The following is a 16,022-nucleotide window of genomic DNA, read 5'->3' as shown; positions in this document are numbered from 1 at the left end:
CTACCCCTTCCTCGAGCAGAACGACTGGTTATGCTCTCTGGATCTAAAAGAGGCCTACACTCACATTCCCATTCATCCGGCCTCTCGCAAATTCCTCAGATTTCGGGTGGGACATCTGCATCTGCAGTATCGAGTGCTTCCCTTCGGCCTGTCCTCGTCTCCCAGAGTCTTCACGAAGTGTCTGGTGGTGGTGGCCACTGCACTCAGGAACCATGGTCTTCAGGTGTTTCCCTACCTCGACGACTGGCTAATCAAAGCTGCCTCGGCTTCAGAGGTCATCTTGGCGACCCAAAGGACTATTTGGTTTCTACAGCGCTTGGGGTTCGAGATCAACTTTCCCAAATCTCATCTGCATCCAACCCAGTCTCTTCCCTTCATCGGGGCGGTTCTGGATACTGTCCAGCTCAGGGCATTCCTTCCACCACAGCACCTGGATGCTCTGCTTCATCTCTGTCAGTCAGTGTCGTCTCGCCCGTCCATCTCAGCGAGACACATGATGGTTCTCCTGGGACACATGGCCTCCACGGTTCATGTAACTCCTTTTGCCAGACTTCACCTCAGAATACCTCAGTGGACCCTGGCTTCTCAGTGGACACAGGTGTTAGATCCCTTGACTCGTCACATCCTAGTCACTACTGCTCTTCAGCAGTCTCTACGTTGGTGGATGATCTCTTCAAATCTATCCAGAGGTTTGCTGTTTCACACTCCTCCCCACCAGAAGGTTCTCACGACTGATTCCTCGACCTATGCATGGGGAGCTCATCTGGATGGTCTTCGCACCCAAGGCTTCTGGACCAGTGCGGACCGGCTGTGCCATATCAATCTTCTGGAACTCAGGGCGATTTTCAATGTCCTTCAAGCTTTTCAACATCTACTTCACAACCTGGTGGTCCTCATTCGCACAGACAACCAGGTCGCCATGTATTATGTCAACAAGCAAGGGGGCACGGGATCGGCCTCCCTCTGCCAGGAAGCTCTCAGAGTCTGGGATTGGGCGATTCATCACAACACCTTCCTCAAAGCTGTCTACATTCAGGGGGCGGACAATGCCTTGAGGGACAACTTAAGTCGTTTTCTCCAGCCTCACGAATGGACTCTCCATTCCAAGCCCCTTCATCAGATCTTCTCTCAGTGTGGGACGCCTCAGATAGACCTCTTTGTGGCTCCCCACAACTTCAAACTGCCTCAATTCTGCTCCAGGATCTACACTCCTCATCGCCTCGAGGCAGATGCCTTTCTCCTAGACTGGAGGGATCTCTTTCTGTATGCGTTTCCTCCGTTTCCTCTCATTCAAAAGACTCTGGTCAAGCTGAAATCCGATCATGCCACCATGATTCTGATAGCTCCTCGGTGGCCCAGACAGCCTTGGTACTCCCTTCTACTTCAACTCAGCAGCAGGGAGCCATCCTCCTTCCAGTGTTTCCTTCACTACTTACTCAACAACAAGGATCTCTACTACATCCCAACCTGCAGTCTCTCCACCTGACAGCTTGGTTCCTCTCAACGTAACTCCCCGCCAGTTTTCCAAGGCGGTGAGGGATGTGTTGGAGGCTTCCAGAAAGCCTGCTACTAGGCAATGCTACTCCCAAAAATGGACCAGATTTTCTGCCTGATGTGTTTCTAATCGTCAGGAGCCTCAACGAGCCTCCCTATCTTCCGTGTTGGACTATCTTCTGCACCTCTCTCATTCTGGCCTCAAGTCTACATCGATACGAGTCCATCTGAGTGCAATTGTGGCTTTCCATCAGCCTCTGCAAGGGAAACCTCTCTCTGCTCATCCTGTGGTTTCCAGATTTATGAAAGGACTTTTCCATGTCAATCCTCCTCTCAAACCTCCTCCAGTGGTTTCGGACCTCAATGTTGTCCTTTCTCAACTTATAAAACCTCCTTTTGAGCCTCTCAACAAGGCTCCGCTGAAGTTTCTCACTTGGAAAGTGGTTTTTCTTGTTGCCCTCACTTCTGCCCGCAGAGTCAGTGAGCTTCAGGCCTTAGTGGCGGATCCACCTTTCACAGTGTTCCATCATGACAAGGTGGTCCTTCGCACTCATCCGAAATTCCTGCCTAAAGTGGTCTCTGAATTTCATCTCAACCAATCCATAGTTCTTCCTGTGTTTTTTCCAAAGCCTCATTCTCATACTGGAGAATCAGCTCTTCACACTCTGGACTGTAAACGTGCTTTGGCTTTCTACCTGGATCGCACCAAACCACACAGAACTGCTCCTCAACTTTTCGTCTCCTTTGATCCAAACAAGTTGGGATGCCCTGTCTCGAAGCGTACCATCTCCAACTAGATGGCGGCTTGCATCTCTTTCTGCTATGCCCAGGCTGGATTACCCCTTCCCTGTAAGGTCACAGCCCATAAGGTCAGAGCAATGGCGGCCTCTGTAGCCTTCCTCAGATCGACACCGATTGAGGAGATTTGTAAGGCTGCCAGTTGGTGCTCGGTTCATACATTCACTTCTCACTATTGTCTGGATACTTTCTCCAGACGGGATGGACAGTTTGGCCAAACAGTATTACAAAATTTATTCTCCTAAGTTGCCAACTCTCCCACCATCCCATTGAGGTTAGCTTGGAGGTCACCCACTAGTGAGAATACCTGCCTGCTTGTCCTGGGATAAAGCAATGTTACTTACCGTAACAGTTGTTATCCAGGGACAGCAGGCAGCTATTCTCACGTCCCACCCACCTCCCCTGGGTTGGCTTCTCTGCTAGCTACCTGAACTGAGGAGACACGCCCAGTGCATCGGGCGGGAAGGCACTCGCGCATGCGCGGTGCAGGCATCTCGAAACTTCTGAAGTTTCTTCAAGCAGGTATGCTTGTGAGACGTCTGCGTCGGGGCTCTGTCGGATGACGTCACCCACTAGTGAGAATAGCTGCCTGCTGTCCCTGGATAACAACTGTTACGGTAAGTAACATTGCTTTCTGCTTTTGATTCTCCTGATCTGGCTCCTAAACACCAGCACTTCAGATAAACAGCCAATACACCAGTCTCTGGGCAAATAGCCAATCACAGAGGCTACTGATCTTTGATGTACAATGAGTCTGACCCCCCCCCTCCAGAGTTCCAGTTTTGTACATTCCTTTGGGGAGAAGGGAAAGGAGAATGGCACAGGGAAAACATTGTAATTAGTTTTACTACTTGCGATTAGGAAATATCACATTAATCATGATTAACATGCAGCCCTACTTAAGGTGCAATTATACTTATTATCCCTTTTCTAGACTGTCTGTGCGGAAGAGCCTCATTCCCCCCCAGATGCCTGATGCAGCAAGCCCACGACTAGATAGCACTATGCGCAGTGCTTCAGGATCCCCAAGGCCTGCAAGGTAAGCTTTTTTTCATGTGGGGACTTAATAATAATAACTTTATTTTTATATACCGCAATACCACAAACAGTTCCGGGCGGTTTACAGAGGAAGAGACTGTATTCAGACAGCGATATTACAAAAAACTGTCAAAATTACATTAGCATGTTAAGTTTAATCAAACTTTTCTTGCAAGTGTTTTAGAAGTACATCAAGACAGAAATGGAGTCAGAGGAATTTATCAAAGAAATAAGTTTTGATTGACTTCCTAAAAGTTTGGTAAGAATGTGCGTTTGAGATAAAATTGGTTAAACATTTATTCCATTTGCCTGCTTGGAATGATAATGCTCTATCGAGGAATCTCTTGTAGACACAGCCCTTCAAGGATGGAAAAGCAAAAAAGTAGGCACTACATGTATAAGTTGTGCCTGGAACTTTGAAATGATGAGATTGACAGATTGGGGATGAACCTGTTAAGGACTTAGAATTTCCACAACTGAAGGGAGATGAATCTAGGAAAGGGTCTAGATAAACTTTTATAGGCAGGCAAGTATGTGGTAGATACTGGTTTGTGTTCCAAGTTTGCAAAAGCTTATAAAAGCAATTTTCAGACTCAAAGCATATACGTACACTAGTGGCCAAAATTGTGAAAACCATACAGTTACTTGTACTCCACATGTTTTGGTAAGGATTCGTTGTGGTCTACAAAAGATTTTCAGGCATTCACTGAAGTCACATTATGGTGTTTAGCTTATAAATGAGTATAGATCAGGAGCATTCTGAAGGCAGGAGATATGCCTTTAACAGTTTCCTAAAGTGGTAGTAGGAAGAGAGTTGACGCAAATAGTCTGGTAGGTTGTTCCAGACTTTGGAACCTTGAAATTCAAAGGTACAAGTAAATTTGAATAATTTTTTCCAATGGACTTGTTTAGGTGAAGGAAAGGTCAGTTTAAAGTGTTGTGGCGTTCTCGAATTGTGGAAGGAGCGCATGATCTTAATGTCCGTTGTTAGACCACTAGAGTTTTCGCCATATAAGGCCTTATAGACCATACAAGCAATCTTGAATTGGATTCTTTTTTTCATTGGCAACCAATTTAACTCTAACAGCAATAGGCTAGCCTCTCAAATTTACTTAGGCAGTAAATTAATCTGGCTGCTTTTATTCTGGAGTATTTAATCTGGCTGCTTTTATTCTGGAGTATTTAATCTGGCTGCTTTATTCTGGAGTATTTATTTATTTTAAAAATTTATAGTCCGCATATCCAACAATTCTATGCAGATTACAACGAAACATCCATAATAAAAAGACAGCAACATACACATAACAGTTTACAAACTAAAATAGCAAGCATGACATTAAAACAATTAGACTTATCATGGAACTATGCTTATAACACTACAACTTTCTACCTTCTCCAAATTTACTGAAAACTGACAAACAACGTATGATACTCCAATTTATAAAAATGCATGAAAACAATACAATTTTTAGTGCTTTCCTGAACTGTAATACAGTAGAAGCTTGCCTGAGATCTAATGGTAGCTTACTCCAGCAGATAGGGCCCTGTACAGATAACATCGTATGACGATAACCAGACCGTCTCACTGTACTCAAATTGGGCACATCCAGTCATAGTTTGTCCATTGAACATAAGTTCCATGATAGCTGGTAAAAGTGCAGCAATGACTGTAATGCCACTGGACCATCATTGTGCAGCAGCTTGAAAATTAAGCAGAGAACCTTAAATTCAATGTGAGCATTGATGGACAACCAATGCAAATCCTTCAAGATTGGTGTAATGTGCTCAAACCATGACACATGAGCAATAATGCATGCTGTAGCATTTTGGGCAACTTGCAGGGCCCTAAGAACACATTGCGGCAAGACTAAATACAGGGCATTGCAGTAGTCAGGACTGGATTCAACATCATTACAATAGAAGTTCTGAAGTTATCCTCTGACAGATAATCCCTTAGTCTATGCCAGGGTTGCCCAAAAGGTCGATCGCGATCGACCAGTAGATCGCAAAGGCAACGTGAGTCGATCCCGGGCTGCACGATAGATGCACGTTGCCTTTACATTCTCCCTGTTCCCCGACACCACAACAGGCCAGCAGCGCCTTCCTCCCCCTCCCCAACATCAATTCTGACGTCAAAGAGGACATTCCGGGCCAGCCAATCACTGCCTGGCTGGCCTGGAACTTCCTCTCCAACATCAGAATTGATGTAGGGGGGAAGGCTGCTGGCGTGTTGCGCCGTCAGGAAACAGGGAGAACTCGGCGGTGGCTTGGGGACCTGTTCCCAGATGTCGGTGGTGGTTTGGGAGCCTGTTTCCAGACGACAGCCCGGCGGTGGCTTGGGGAGAAAGAAAGGGGAGGCAGAAAGACAGAAAAAAAGGGGGGGCATGGAGACAGAAAGAAAGAAAGAAAGAAAGGGGCATGGAGAGAAAGAAAGACAGAGAGAAAGAAAGTAAGAAATGGGGCAGGGAGACAGAAAGAAAGGGAAAGAGGAAGGAAAAGTTGAACTCATGGAAGAATAGAGATGTTGGTTGGGGTATGGAATGAGGTCTGGAGGGAAGAAATATTGGATGCACAGTCAGAAGAAAAGTGCAACCAGAGAATCATGAAATCACCAGACAACAAAGGTAGGAAAAATTATTTTATTTTAAATTTAGTGATTAAAATGTGTCCGTTTTGAGAATTTATATCTGCTGTCTATATTTTGCACTATGGCCCCCCTTTTAGTAATCTGCAGTAGCGGATTTTAGCGCAGGGAGCCTATGAGCGTCGAGAGCAGCGTGGGATATTCAGTGCAGCTCCCTGCACTAAAAAACACTATCGCAGTTTAGTAAAAAGGGAGGGGGTATATTTGTCTGTTTTTGTCTAGTTGTTACTGAGGTGACATTATATATTTTAAAGTCATCTGCCTTGACCTCTTTGAACCCCTCTCCCCCCCGAATATAAATGGTAATTAACATTTTCTCTGCGTACAGTATGCTTTTTATTTTAAAAAATTTATTGTTGGTAGATCATTTTGACTTGGTCATTTTAAAAGTAGCTCGCAAGCCAAAAAAGTGTGGGTACTCCTGGTCTACGCAATACTTGTAAACGAAAAAATACACACGACACAACTGGTTTTTACTTATGCCTTGAATAATAAAGAAGAGTCCAAGATCACACACAACTATCTGCACTGCTGTAATACTGGTGCTGCAATACTGGCACTGACACATTGTTCAAGACTACCTCAGCAGGAAAAGCACACAATTGATTCGTACGACAGATACACAAGATCTCTGTCTTGGAAACATTCAACTTCAACTGATTCATACACATCTAGTCTTGAATAACCTGAAAAGACTTATGAAGCTCACTTAGGACCTCAGACATAGATTGATGGCCAGGAATCAAAAACTGAAAGTTGTCAGCGTAAAGATAATACTGTAATTTAAACCCAGGATCCTTAGCGTCTTACCCAGAGGTAAAAAGTAAATGTTAAATAGCACTGCGGACAATGATGACCCCTGTGGCAAGGGTGACCAATCAGAGTTCACCTGACCAGTCTTCACACATAACAATCGGTTCTCAAGGAAAGAGCAGAACCAGTCTAGCACCACTCCTCCAGTGCCCAAAGCATGTAACCTTGCTAACAGGATTTGATGATTGACAGAGTCAGACACCACTGAAACATAAGAATTGTCGTTGCTGGGTCAGTCCAGTGGTTCATCATGCCCAACAGTCCACTCATCCAACATCACTATAAAACAAGAATCCCCATGATCCAGAGATAAACCCACTGTATCAACCACAACAAAAGCAGATGTTCAGTTGAATGCTTAGGTCTAAAACCAAATTGAGAGTGATCTAGAAAACAGTTCTTCAACCGCCGGTCCGCAAAAAAATCTTGCCGGTCTGTGAAGGATTCGGGTCCCCGCCATGACGAAAGGTGCCGGTGTCAGCTGACTTGCAACTTCCTGTTGCCGTCGCTGTGCCGGACTCCTGCCTTCCCCGGGACTCCTGCCTTCCACCGCGTATGCCTCCTGCCTTTGTCTCCGCATCCCCAGACCAGCAGCGGCAGCTCTGTGTGCTTTTAACTTCGGCACAGAGCTGCCCCTAAGCAGTAGTTTAGCTGCGGTTTCATGAGGCAGCCTTGGGGCCTTTGCTAGGCCGACCCACATCGCATCATCAAAGCGGGCCAGCCTAGCAAAGGCCCCGAGGCTGCCTCATGAAACCGTGGCTAAACTACTGCTTAGGGGCAGCTCTGTGCCGAAGTTAAAAGCATACAGAGCTGCCGCTAGCCTAAAGACTCTTGGGCCGCTGAAGGAGGGCAAAGAGCAGCTGTCCTGGAGGTCTCCCTTCCTCTTACCATTGCAGGTCCCTTTTTCACACTTTTTTTTTTCTTCAAACGGCGACGGGCCCCGGCATTGACGTCAAGTAAGTTCCACTGTTCCTTGCAAGCGGTTCTGCTCGGCCAAAGCTTCCCCTCTGACATGAGCCACCCTCAGGGGAAAGAAAGTGACCTGCAAAGGTAAGGCGAAGGGGGGCAGATGATGGAGGGGGGGGGGAGAGAAGGGAGCAGATGATAGAAGTGAGGAGAGGAAAGAGAGAGCAGAAGGCAGATGGATGTCAGTTGAGAGGGGAGCAGATGCTGAATGGAAGTGGGGAAAGAACACATACTGGATGGAAGGAGGAGATAAATAAAAGGGGAAGAAAATAGAGTTAGTAAGATAATGGAGGGGTGAGGGAAAGGGGTGACAAGCTGTGGGTAGACACAGTGAAAAGAGGGAAACAGGACTAAATAGTAAGAAATAATTTAATTTAGATGGAGGCAGAAAATAGAGAAGGAAGACCAGAGAAGAAAAGGAATGGGAAGAGAGAAGAGAGAACGATATCAGATCTGAGTGGAGGAAATGAGAAGAGAGATGCTAAAAACCACAGGGGAGAGGAAGGAGAGAGATGCCAGACCATGAGGGGAACAGAAGGAAGATGATGGATGCCAGACCAAATTGGGGGGTGGGGGCAGGAGGAGAGATGTCAGGGAAAGACAGACAATGAAAGGAAGGGGCAGATACTGGACTGAAGAGACAGAGGGCAGACGCTGGATGGAAGAGAGTGAAAAGACAATGAAAGCAGAAACCAGAGATGACAAAAAGGTAGAAAAAAATAATTTTATTTCTATCTTGTGATTAGAATACATCAGATTTGAAATATGTATCTTGCTAGAGCTGATGTTAGACATAACTGGGGAGTGCAAAGCCCAGGCAGTGATTCTTTAGCTTCCAGCTGGCTTAGGGTTCTCTCTGACCAGGGGGCAGTTGCCCTAGTTCCACTCCCCTAACACCATTCCTGCCATGTGTGACTGTGGTATTCTGTTACATGATATTTGTGTAGCATTCTGTAATAATTTGGCTTATTCAGTTTTCTTGATAGTAGAGGGGATATATGTGAAGGGGAGGGGAGACAGGGGTTTTGTTGATCTTTGCCCTGTATTATTTGTATTTATAAAATGACAATTGTATAGAATATTGTTTCTTTTTATACTTTAATAAAATATGTTCACTATAAAATCATAACTATTTGAGGCTTGTGCAGATGGGATCAGATGGTTTATGGGACCGAGCTCATGGGGACGGGGCGGCGATGGTTTAAAAAAAAATTACAGTCTTAGTAGTTTGCCGGTCCACGAAATAATTATTTTATTTCCGCCGGTCCATATCGTGACATTCTAAAAACTCTTGCAACTGTTTTAATACGATCTTTTCCAGTGTTTTAGCCATAACATTTAATGATGAGATTGGACGAAAATGCTCTTCTTCTTGTCTGTTCATATGGTTCTTTAACAATGGGCAAACAATGGCTCTCTTTAAATTAGAGGGAACACAACCTGCCTCTAAAGACTTTGACACAATCTCTAAGACTTAGCCATGGAGGCCAGAACCCCTAACAGACATGGGTCCAATGAGCAAGTTGCTTTATTTAAACATTGAATAATATGTTTCCTATCTGCTCCAGACACAGAGTCAAACTCAACCCAAAGCAGTTCCCGTGCAAAATCTATTGCTGGCAATGCCATGGCAAAAAAACTCAGCTGAAATCTTATGCACCTTTGCATTAAAGAACTGCAAGAACTGTTGAATAGAAAAAGGGCAAGTAGTTATAACCTTTTGTGTTCTTTCCCAGTAAACCACAGTACAAGGCGTTACAATAATCCAAATATGGGAGCAGAACTACCTGTGCAACTATTCTGAAGCTGGTCTGACTTAAAAATTTAGTTTTACTTTAATGACTTAAGACAGATCTTATCACTTTCAATTGTCTAAATCTGAAGAAAAAATTTTTAACCAGTGAGGTCTTCAATGGTTAGGTAGGAGTCCAGGATAATGCCAAGAACTTTAGATATTCTTTCGATTTTAAGTTTCTCTCCTGCATCCTGTATTCAACTGTTGCTCCAGTTACTTATTTAATCCTGCAGTGTATGATATTTATAAACATTCTTTGATTGTTTATAAACATTACTGGTAATATTTTTGTAGTAATTTTGTTTAGGAATGACTTTTAATGATTTGACATAAAAAAGGTAACATATCGGTTGTGTTTTTTTATATGTATTGCTTAGATTTTGCCCAAAATTTAACTTGAACTAACTGTTGCGTAGATTTTGAGCACATACAGTACAGTAGGTTGTTTGTGTTTTGCTTTAATGCTCTGATGTTATCCCACTATGTGCAAAATGACAAAATTTGAATTGCTACTTTTCATTAATTGCAATATCATTGAATTAAGTGAATATTAATTGTCTAAATACACTAAAGTGCTCTGATTCTAAATTTTGCAGAAAAGACTTGACTGGTTGTCTAAAAAGAGAGCAACAGCCATAACTTTAAGAAAAGAAGGCTAGTTACTGAGAGATTGAAGCCAAAATTGGTCAAGGTGTATCACCAGTCGGGATAATGAAACTCTACAAGTACTTTGAAGATACTAGAAGCATCAAAAACAAGGCTGGAAGGGGCCAGAAAAAAGGTTACACCACCTCAGACTGATAGAAGGATAATGAGAATGACTCTACAGAATCAGAAATTAACTGTTGTTGATATTAATAAGCCACTGACTGAAACAGAGGTGTTGATGTCAGGCCAAACAGTTTGCCGGAGACTGGTGAAAGCAGGCCTGCGAGCAAGAATTCCCAGGAAAAAGCCCTTCCTCAATACAGTTCAGCGTCATAAACATTTGAACTGGGCTAAAAAGCATGCTAGCTGGACCATAGAGCAGTGGAAAAAGGTGTTGTCGAGCAAAGAGACCCAAATCTCTATATTTGGCAGTGAAGGTATCTGCTATGTTCTTTGGCGACTGGGCAAGGACTGCTTGCCAGAGTGTACTAATGCCACCGTGAAGCATTCTCCGAGTGTGAAAGGTGTATGGGTGCATGTTCAGAGATGTTTTGGGTCGATTGCAGGTGTTTGATGGAGTGATAAATACAAATACATAAAGGAGGTTCTTCATCCTAGGGTCCTGCCCTCAGCCAGAGACATCCTTGGTGCCAGTCGACCATTCATTTTTCAACAGAATGGTGCCCCATGCCACACAGCCAAGAAATGCCTCTCAAGGTTCAAAGAGAACAAGGTTGGGTTGCTGGGCTGGCCAGATCTCAACTCCATTGAGAACCTCTGGGCCAGATTAAAGCGAGCAGTAGTGGCAAAGTGACCATTCAACAAACATGAGCTGATAGCAGCAATAGTCAACTCCTGGTTCCACGTAATAACACCTATAGATCTCCAAAGACTTATGGACAACATGCCAAGAAGTGAGGCAGTAATAAAGGTTAAGGGATATCAAATTGTCAACTAGTGAGACTGATGAAATCATCAGATAACTGGACAAATTATCATTTTTAGCTTGGGTAGCTTATAAACAGCATTATTTGTGTGAAATGTGTCAAATATTATACTGGTCTTGTTAAGTGATAACAGAGTTTCTGTTATTAGTCAATTATGATGTTATAGCCATTTTTTTAAAGCGTAATGCCTAAATTGTTAAGTGTTTCCACAATTTTGGCCACTAGTGTAAGTTTCTATATGCTATATCCCTTTTTGGGGTACCTTGATAACTAGTCCTGCTTGTAGCAGTCCAGTAGAGAATCAGTCTCCCTTTGTTAGAACTATGGAATAGAATACTACCATCTTGTTTCATTCTAGGGTACTTCACAGGAGCACATCATCTTTTGTGAGTGATCAGTCGGTTGTTTGTCTGACCAAGACATACTAGAAGGGTCACTCTGGCTGTATGAGGAGCATTTATATAATAGTTTATAGTTCATTATTTATAGTCTGCCTTTAACAATGTGAATTACAATCTCACATACATAGTAAAATATGATAAACCAACATAACATATAAAATCTCAATTCTTGTTATACATAAACACCAATGTCCATATTTCTGGCCACATGAATGAATTAGGGGTTGTTTGGGCAGTCCCAGGAATGCAAGCGTAAAATGCAAATGCCTTGAAGTCATTGTCAGGTAGGGTTTCCTGTTTTGAGAGAGGTCACTGGGGGATGGAAATAACTGCTTTCCTGATACAGCATTGTGTTCCATTCTACATAATTGAGAGAAATCCAGGGCATCTTTATGCAAGATATTTGTATATCTGTTCTAAATTTGAGATTGAATGACATTTCTCCAATTTGCTTCTAGTGCTAAGCCAAAAGCGGAAATTCACGTCTCTATGGCAACATCGGTTAGCGTGTCCGTGGAAACAGCATCCAATCAGAACAGTGAGCAGCCAAGTATGGTGGTACAGCCTTGCTCACAGCCACCTGCACCCATAACGAGTATCATTGCTGCAACCAGTCCTCCATCACAGCCAGCACCAGCATTGTCTGCAGTTACTGCCACATCAGCCACCTCTGCCACTACTATTGCCAGCATGGCCACACCAACTCCTCAGCCTGCAGCTAGCGGGGCCCTGTCTGCTGTAGTGGGTCCTACAGTTCCTGAGGTTAAAATCAAGGAAGAAGTGGAACCAATGGATATTGCCCGTCCGGTTTCAGGTATTTGCTGGTTCAGATCATGGTTTCTCCTTGGTAGGGGAGAGAAGGGAAGGGGTTATGATGCATATTAGTCTGACAGAAGCCAAGTATGTTGCAGGCAAGAGAGGATTCCCTCCCTATTCCTTACATTGCTCTCACAAGGCACTAATTGTATGACATGAAAGCACTTCAAGCCTAATCTGAGCTACTCTTGCATCTACTTATGCAACTCAAGTGGGTTTGTCACACATCCTAGGAAGGGTGGGTCATTGCACAGGTCACAGATCACTGACTCCTTTATTTGGTAAATATAAAATGTATTAAATTGAAAAAGTGCATTTGGCCTATAAGACAAGTGTGTACAGATTTTATTTATTTATTTATTTTTTTACACAAGATCTTCATAATGGATTAACTTCAGTTTGAAGGGCAGTATACATCCCCTTCCAAAATGTTCACCCTTTTTCTGCTTTATAGTAACATATACATAGTAGATGATGGCAGATAAAGACCCGAATGGTCCAGCCAGTCTGCCCAACCTGATTCAATTTAAATTTTTTTAAATTTTTTTTCTTCTTAGCTACTTCTGAGCAAGAATCCAAAGCTCTACCCAGTACTGTGCTTGGGTTCCAACTGCTGAAATCTCTGTTAAACCTACTCCAGCCCATCTACACCCTCCCAGCCATTGAAGCCCTCCCCAGCCCATCCTCCACCAAATGGCCATATACAGACACAGACCGTGCAAGTCTGCCCAGTACTGACCTTAGTTCAATTTTTAATATTATTTTCTGATTCTAGATCCTCTGTGTTCATTCCATGCTTCTTTGAACTCAGTCACAGTTTTACTCTCCACCACCTCTCTCGGGAGCGCATTCCAGGCATTCACCACCCTCTCTGTAAAGTAGAATTTCCTAACATTGCCTTTGAATCTACCACCCCTCAACCTCAAATTATGTCCTCTGGTTTTACCATTTTCCTTTTGCTGGAAAGGATTTTGTTCTACGTTAATACCCATCAAGTATTTGAACATCTGAATCATATCTCCCCTGTCTCTCCTTTCCTCTAGGGTATACATATTCAGGGCTTCCAGTCTCTCCTCATACGTCTTGTATCTACTTATGCAACTCAAGTGGGGTTTCTTCACATAAAGGTCAGTAGCCATTATTATCGCTCCTTTCAGCTTAGACCACTGTCTTTCCACTTCTCTTATGTCCTCCCATCCTAACAGCTCTTTCTTCAGGTACTCTTCCATTGCATTAAAGTCCGTACGTTTAAAATCTAGGACTTTAAGTATCGTGCGGCTGCTCTCCACTTTAGTCGTTATATCAAACCAAACCGTTTGATGATTGCTATTTCTCAGGTGAGCACCCACTCGAACATTAGAGATACTCTCTCCATTTGTGAGGACCAGATCCAATATAACTTTTTCCCTTGTGGGTTCCGTCACCATTTGTCTGAGCAGAGCCTCTTGAAAGGCATCCACAATCTCCCTACTTCTTTCTGATTCTTTCTGAATCCGGCAGGTTGAAATCTCCCAACAGCAGAACTTCCTTTTTCCTTCCAAACTTTTGGATATCCACAATCAGATCCTTATCAATTTGCTGCGATTGAGTCGGAGGTCTGTAGACTACACCCAGGTAGATAGAAGTTCCATCTTCTCTTTTCAGAGCAATCCATATCGCTTCTTCCTCTCCCCAGGTCCCTTGCATTTTGGTCGCTTGGATATTGTGGCTGGGCCAGCTTCCAAGTATGAGGGAAAGCCCGGCTCGGACCATAAGTAAGAATTTTATACGCCTTTTATATGGTTAAGTGAAGGAAAACCCGGATACCGGATTTCTGGAAAACAGCATCAGGTTTATTAGTGTCCCAAATAAAAATAAGGAAAAAAAACATTCAAACTTGGCTTCTTAGATGCGCCCAGGCACTTTCCGTACTCTCATACAGTTCAGTCCAGGAGAGTCATATGGGGGCTTAACTCAGGGACTGGATAGCCCATTTTCACCACAATAATCAAAATTCCAAAACTCAAAATTGCCCCAGTAGTTCAGTACCTTCACTGTCCCATATCCCCTTTGGGTTTATCAGTTTCTCCTGACCACTGTTCTTTGCTTTACAGCTGAGCATGTCCCGTGCCAGCTTTCTCAGTTTCAGTTACTTCACAGTCCCAGTATAAACAAACTTAACTTTGCTTCTGCTGCTCTCCCAAGGAACATCCACAGCCCCGCCTGCCAGGCTGTGAGGGCCACGCCTCCCTTTAGTTTAAGGTCTCCAGGCCCTCCCGATGTGACCCTTATCTGCTTTATCTCCTGCTTCTGGGGAGTCTGAACACTGTGCTATTTACTGTAGCAATTTCACTCAATTAGGCAGGGCAGCCCCAGCCCTGCTTCAATTCAGGTTTAAACTGAGCAGAAACTTTTCCCACAGGACAATACTGGACCCTCACACACTATACTCTTCCAGATCCATGTCCTCACCAAACACACTACCCCCAGGGTCACTGTACATTTCCCACTCACACTCTTGGGAACCCTGGCTTTCCATTTCCACATTCATTCCAGGCTTTTACATCCCATCCCCCTCTCTGCATGTCTGCCAGCTCCCCTGTAGCATTTCCATTAGGGTAAACTTCCAGCCCTTCCCTCTGGGGTTTAATAGGCAAGTCACTATACCTCCTGTGGGTTATACTGCCTCTCCTTGTGAGCTGGCCTCCTGCAAAACGTCCCTGCTGGGGCTTAGGCAATGTGTTGAAGCTAGGATCACCGTGGGTTGTTTGGCTTTCCCAATCAGAGCCAGCTGAGCCTCTCCCCTGCTGCCTCTGCTTGTTTCCCATTTGAGGCTTCCCAGCCTGCATACTCCGGGGTCTGACTCCACCCCTCTCCAAATTGGTCTCGGGTTTCTCCCTCACTTGGGGAAAGGAGTGATAGGGGAAATTAGTGGGTTTCAGAGCCCTCCCTATCTGGCTCTTGAGCTGTGCTGGGACCTGCCTTTTCTTGCATTCTCTGGGCTGAGCCAGCTGTTCTGGCTCCAGGTCGGGTTTTACAGAACCCTGTGCTGCATGTTGGGGAGCTTTAGCAGTAGTTTTCACTGTGACAGGAGCTTCCCTGTCACAATATTGATCTTTACATAGAGAGCTACTCCTCCACCTTTTTGACCATCTCTGTCCTTCCTAAAAAGATTATATCCTGGTATGTTTGCATCCCATCCATGTGATTCACTGAACCATGTCTCTGTGATAGCGACAATATCTAGATCTGCCTCTAGCATCAGGGCTTGCAGATCATGAACTTTATTGCTTAGACTGTGAGCATTTGTGGTCATCGCTTTCCAGCTATTTTTCATTGGTAATCTCCTTTTTCATATGGATTTTTGTTTCGTTTCACTTTCCATTGCAATACTAAGAAATGAGTTGCTGATATTGTTTATGTTGCAATCTTTACTACTATTACTAAAATGTGTTAAAAACCACATTTGTTCCATATATCCACCCATCCTGTCCTAGAACTGCCAATTGAAAAGTATATTATTGGAATACTTAGAAAATGAAGTAGAAAAAAAAGAATAGCTTAGCTGGAAAAGTGTCCACCCTTTTATACTTTATAATAATTGTAAATTGTTTAAGTTCTGTAATGAATTACCTTCAAAAGCATATACAATGTAGATTTGCCCCACATGTTAAATTATACCA

The 16,022-nt window shown here is 43.8% G+C and overlaps 1 protein-coding gene across 4 annotated transcripts in view; it reads left to right on the top strand.

Moving 5' to 3' along the window:
- SAP130 (Sin3A associated protein 130) overlaps positions 1–16,022 on the top strand; it is a 239,210-nt gene that overhangs the window by 158,955 nt on the left and 64,233 nt on the right. For 3 of the 4 annotated variants that reach the window (XM_033958364.1, XM_033958365.1, XM_033958363.1), the window contains exons 15-17: positions 3,227–3,331; positions 12,003–12,358; positions 13,404–13,487. In XM_033958364.1, the coding sequence (XP_033814255.1) occupies positions 3,227–3,331; positions 12,003–12,358; positions 13,404–13,487 (545 nt within the window). The remainder of the gene's footprint in view (positions 1–3,226; positions 3,332–12,002; positions 12,359–13,403; positions 13,488–16,022) is intronic. The other variant, XM_033958367.1, reaches the window with a different exon arrangement.

The sequence above is a fragment of the Geotrypetes seraphini genome, chromosome 9 (genome assembly GCF_902459505.1).
Source record: "Geotrypetes seraphini chromosome 9, aGeoSer1.1, whole genome shotgun sequence".
Taxonomy (NCBI): domain Eukaryota; kingdom Metazoa; phylum Chordata; class Amphibia; order Gymnophiona; family Dermophiidae; genus Geotrypetes; species Geotrypetes seraphini.
This window is presented reverse-complemented; position numbering and strand designations above follow the sequence as displayed.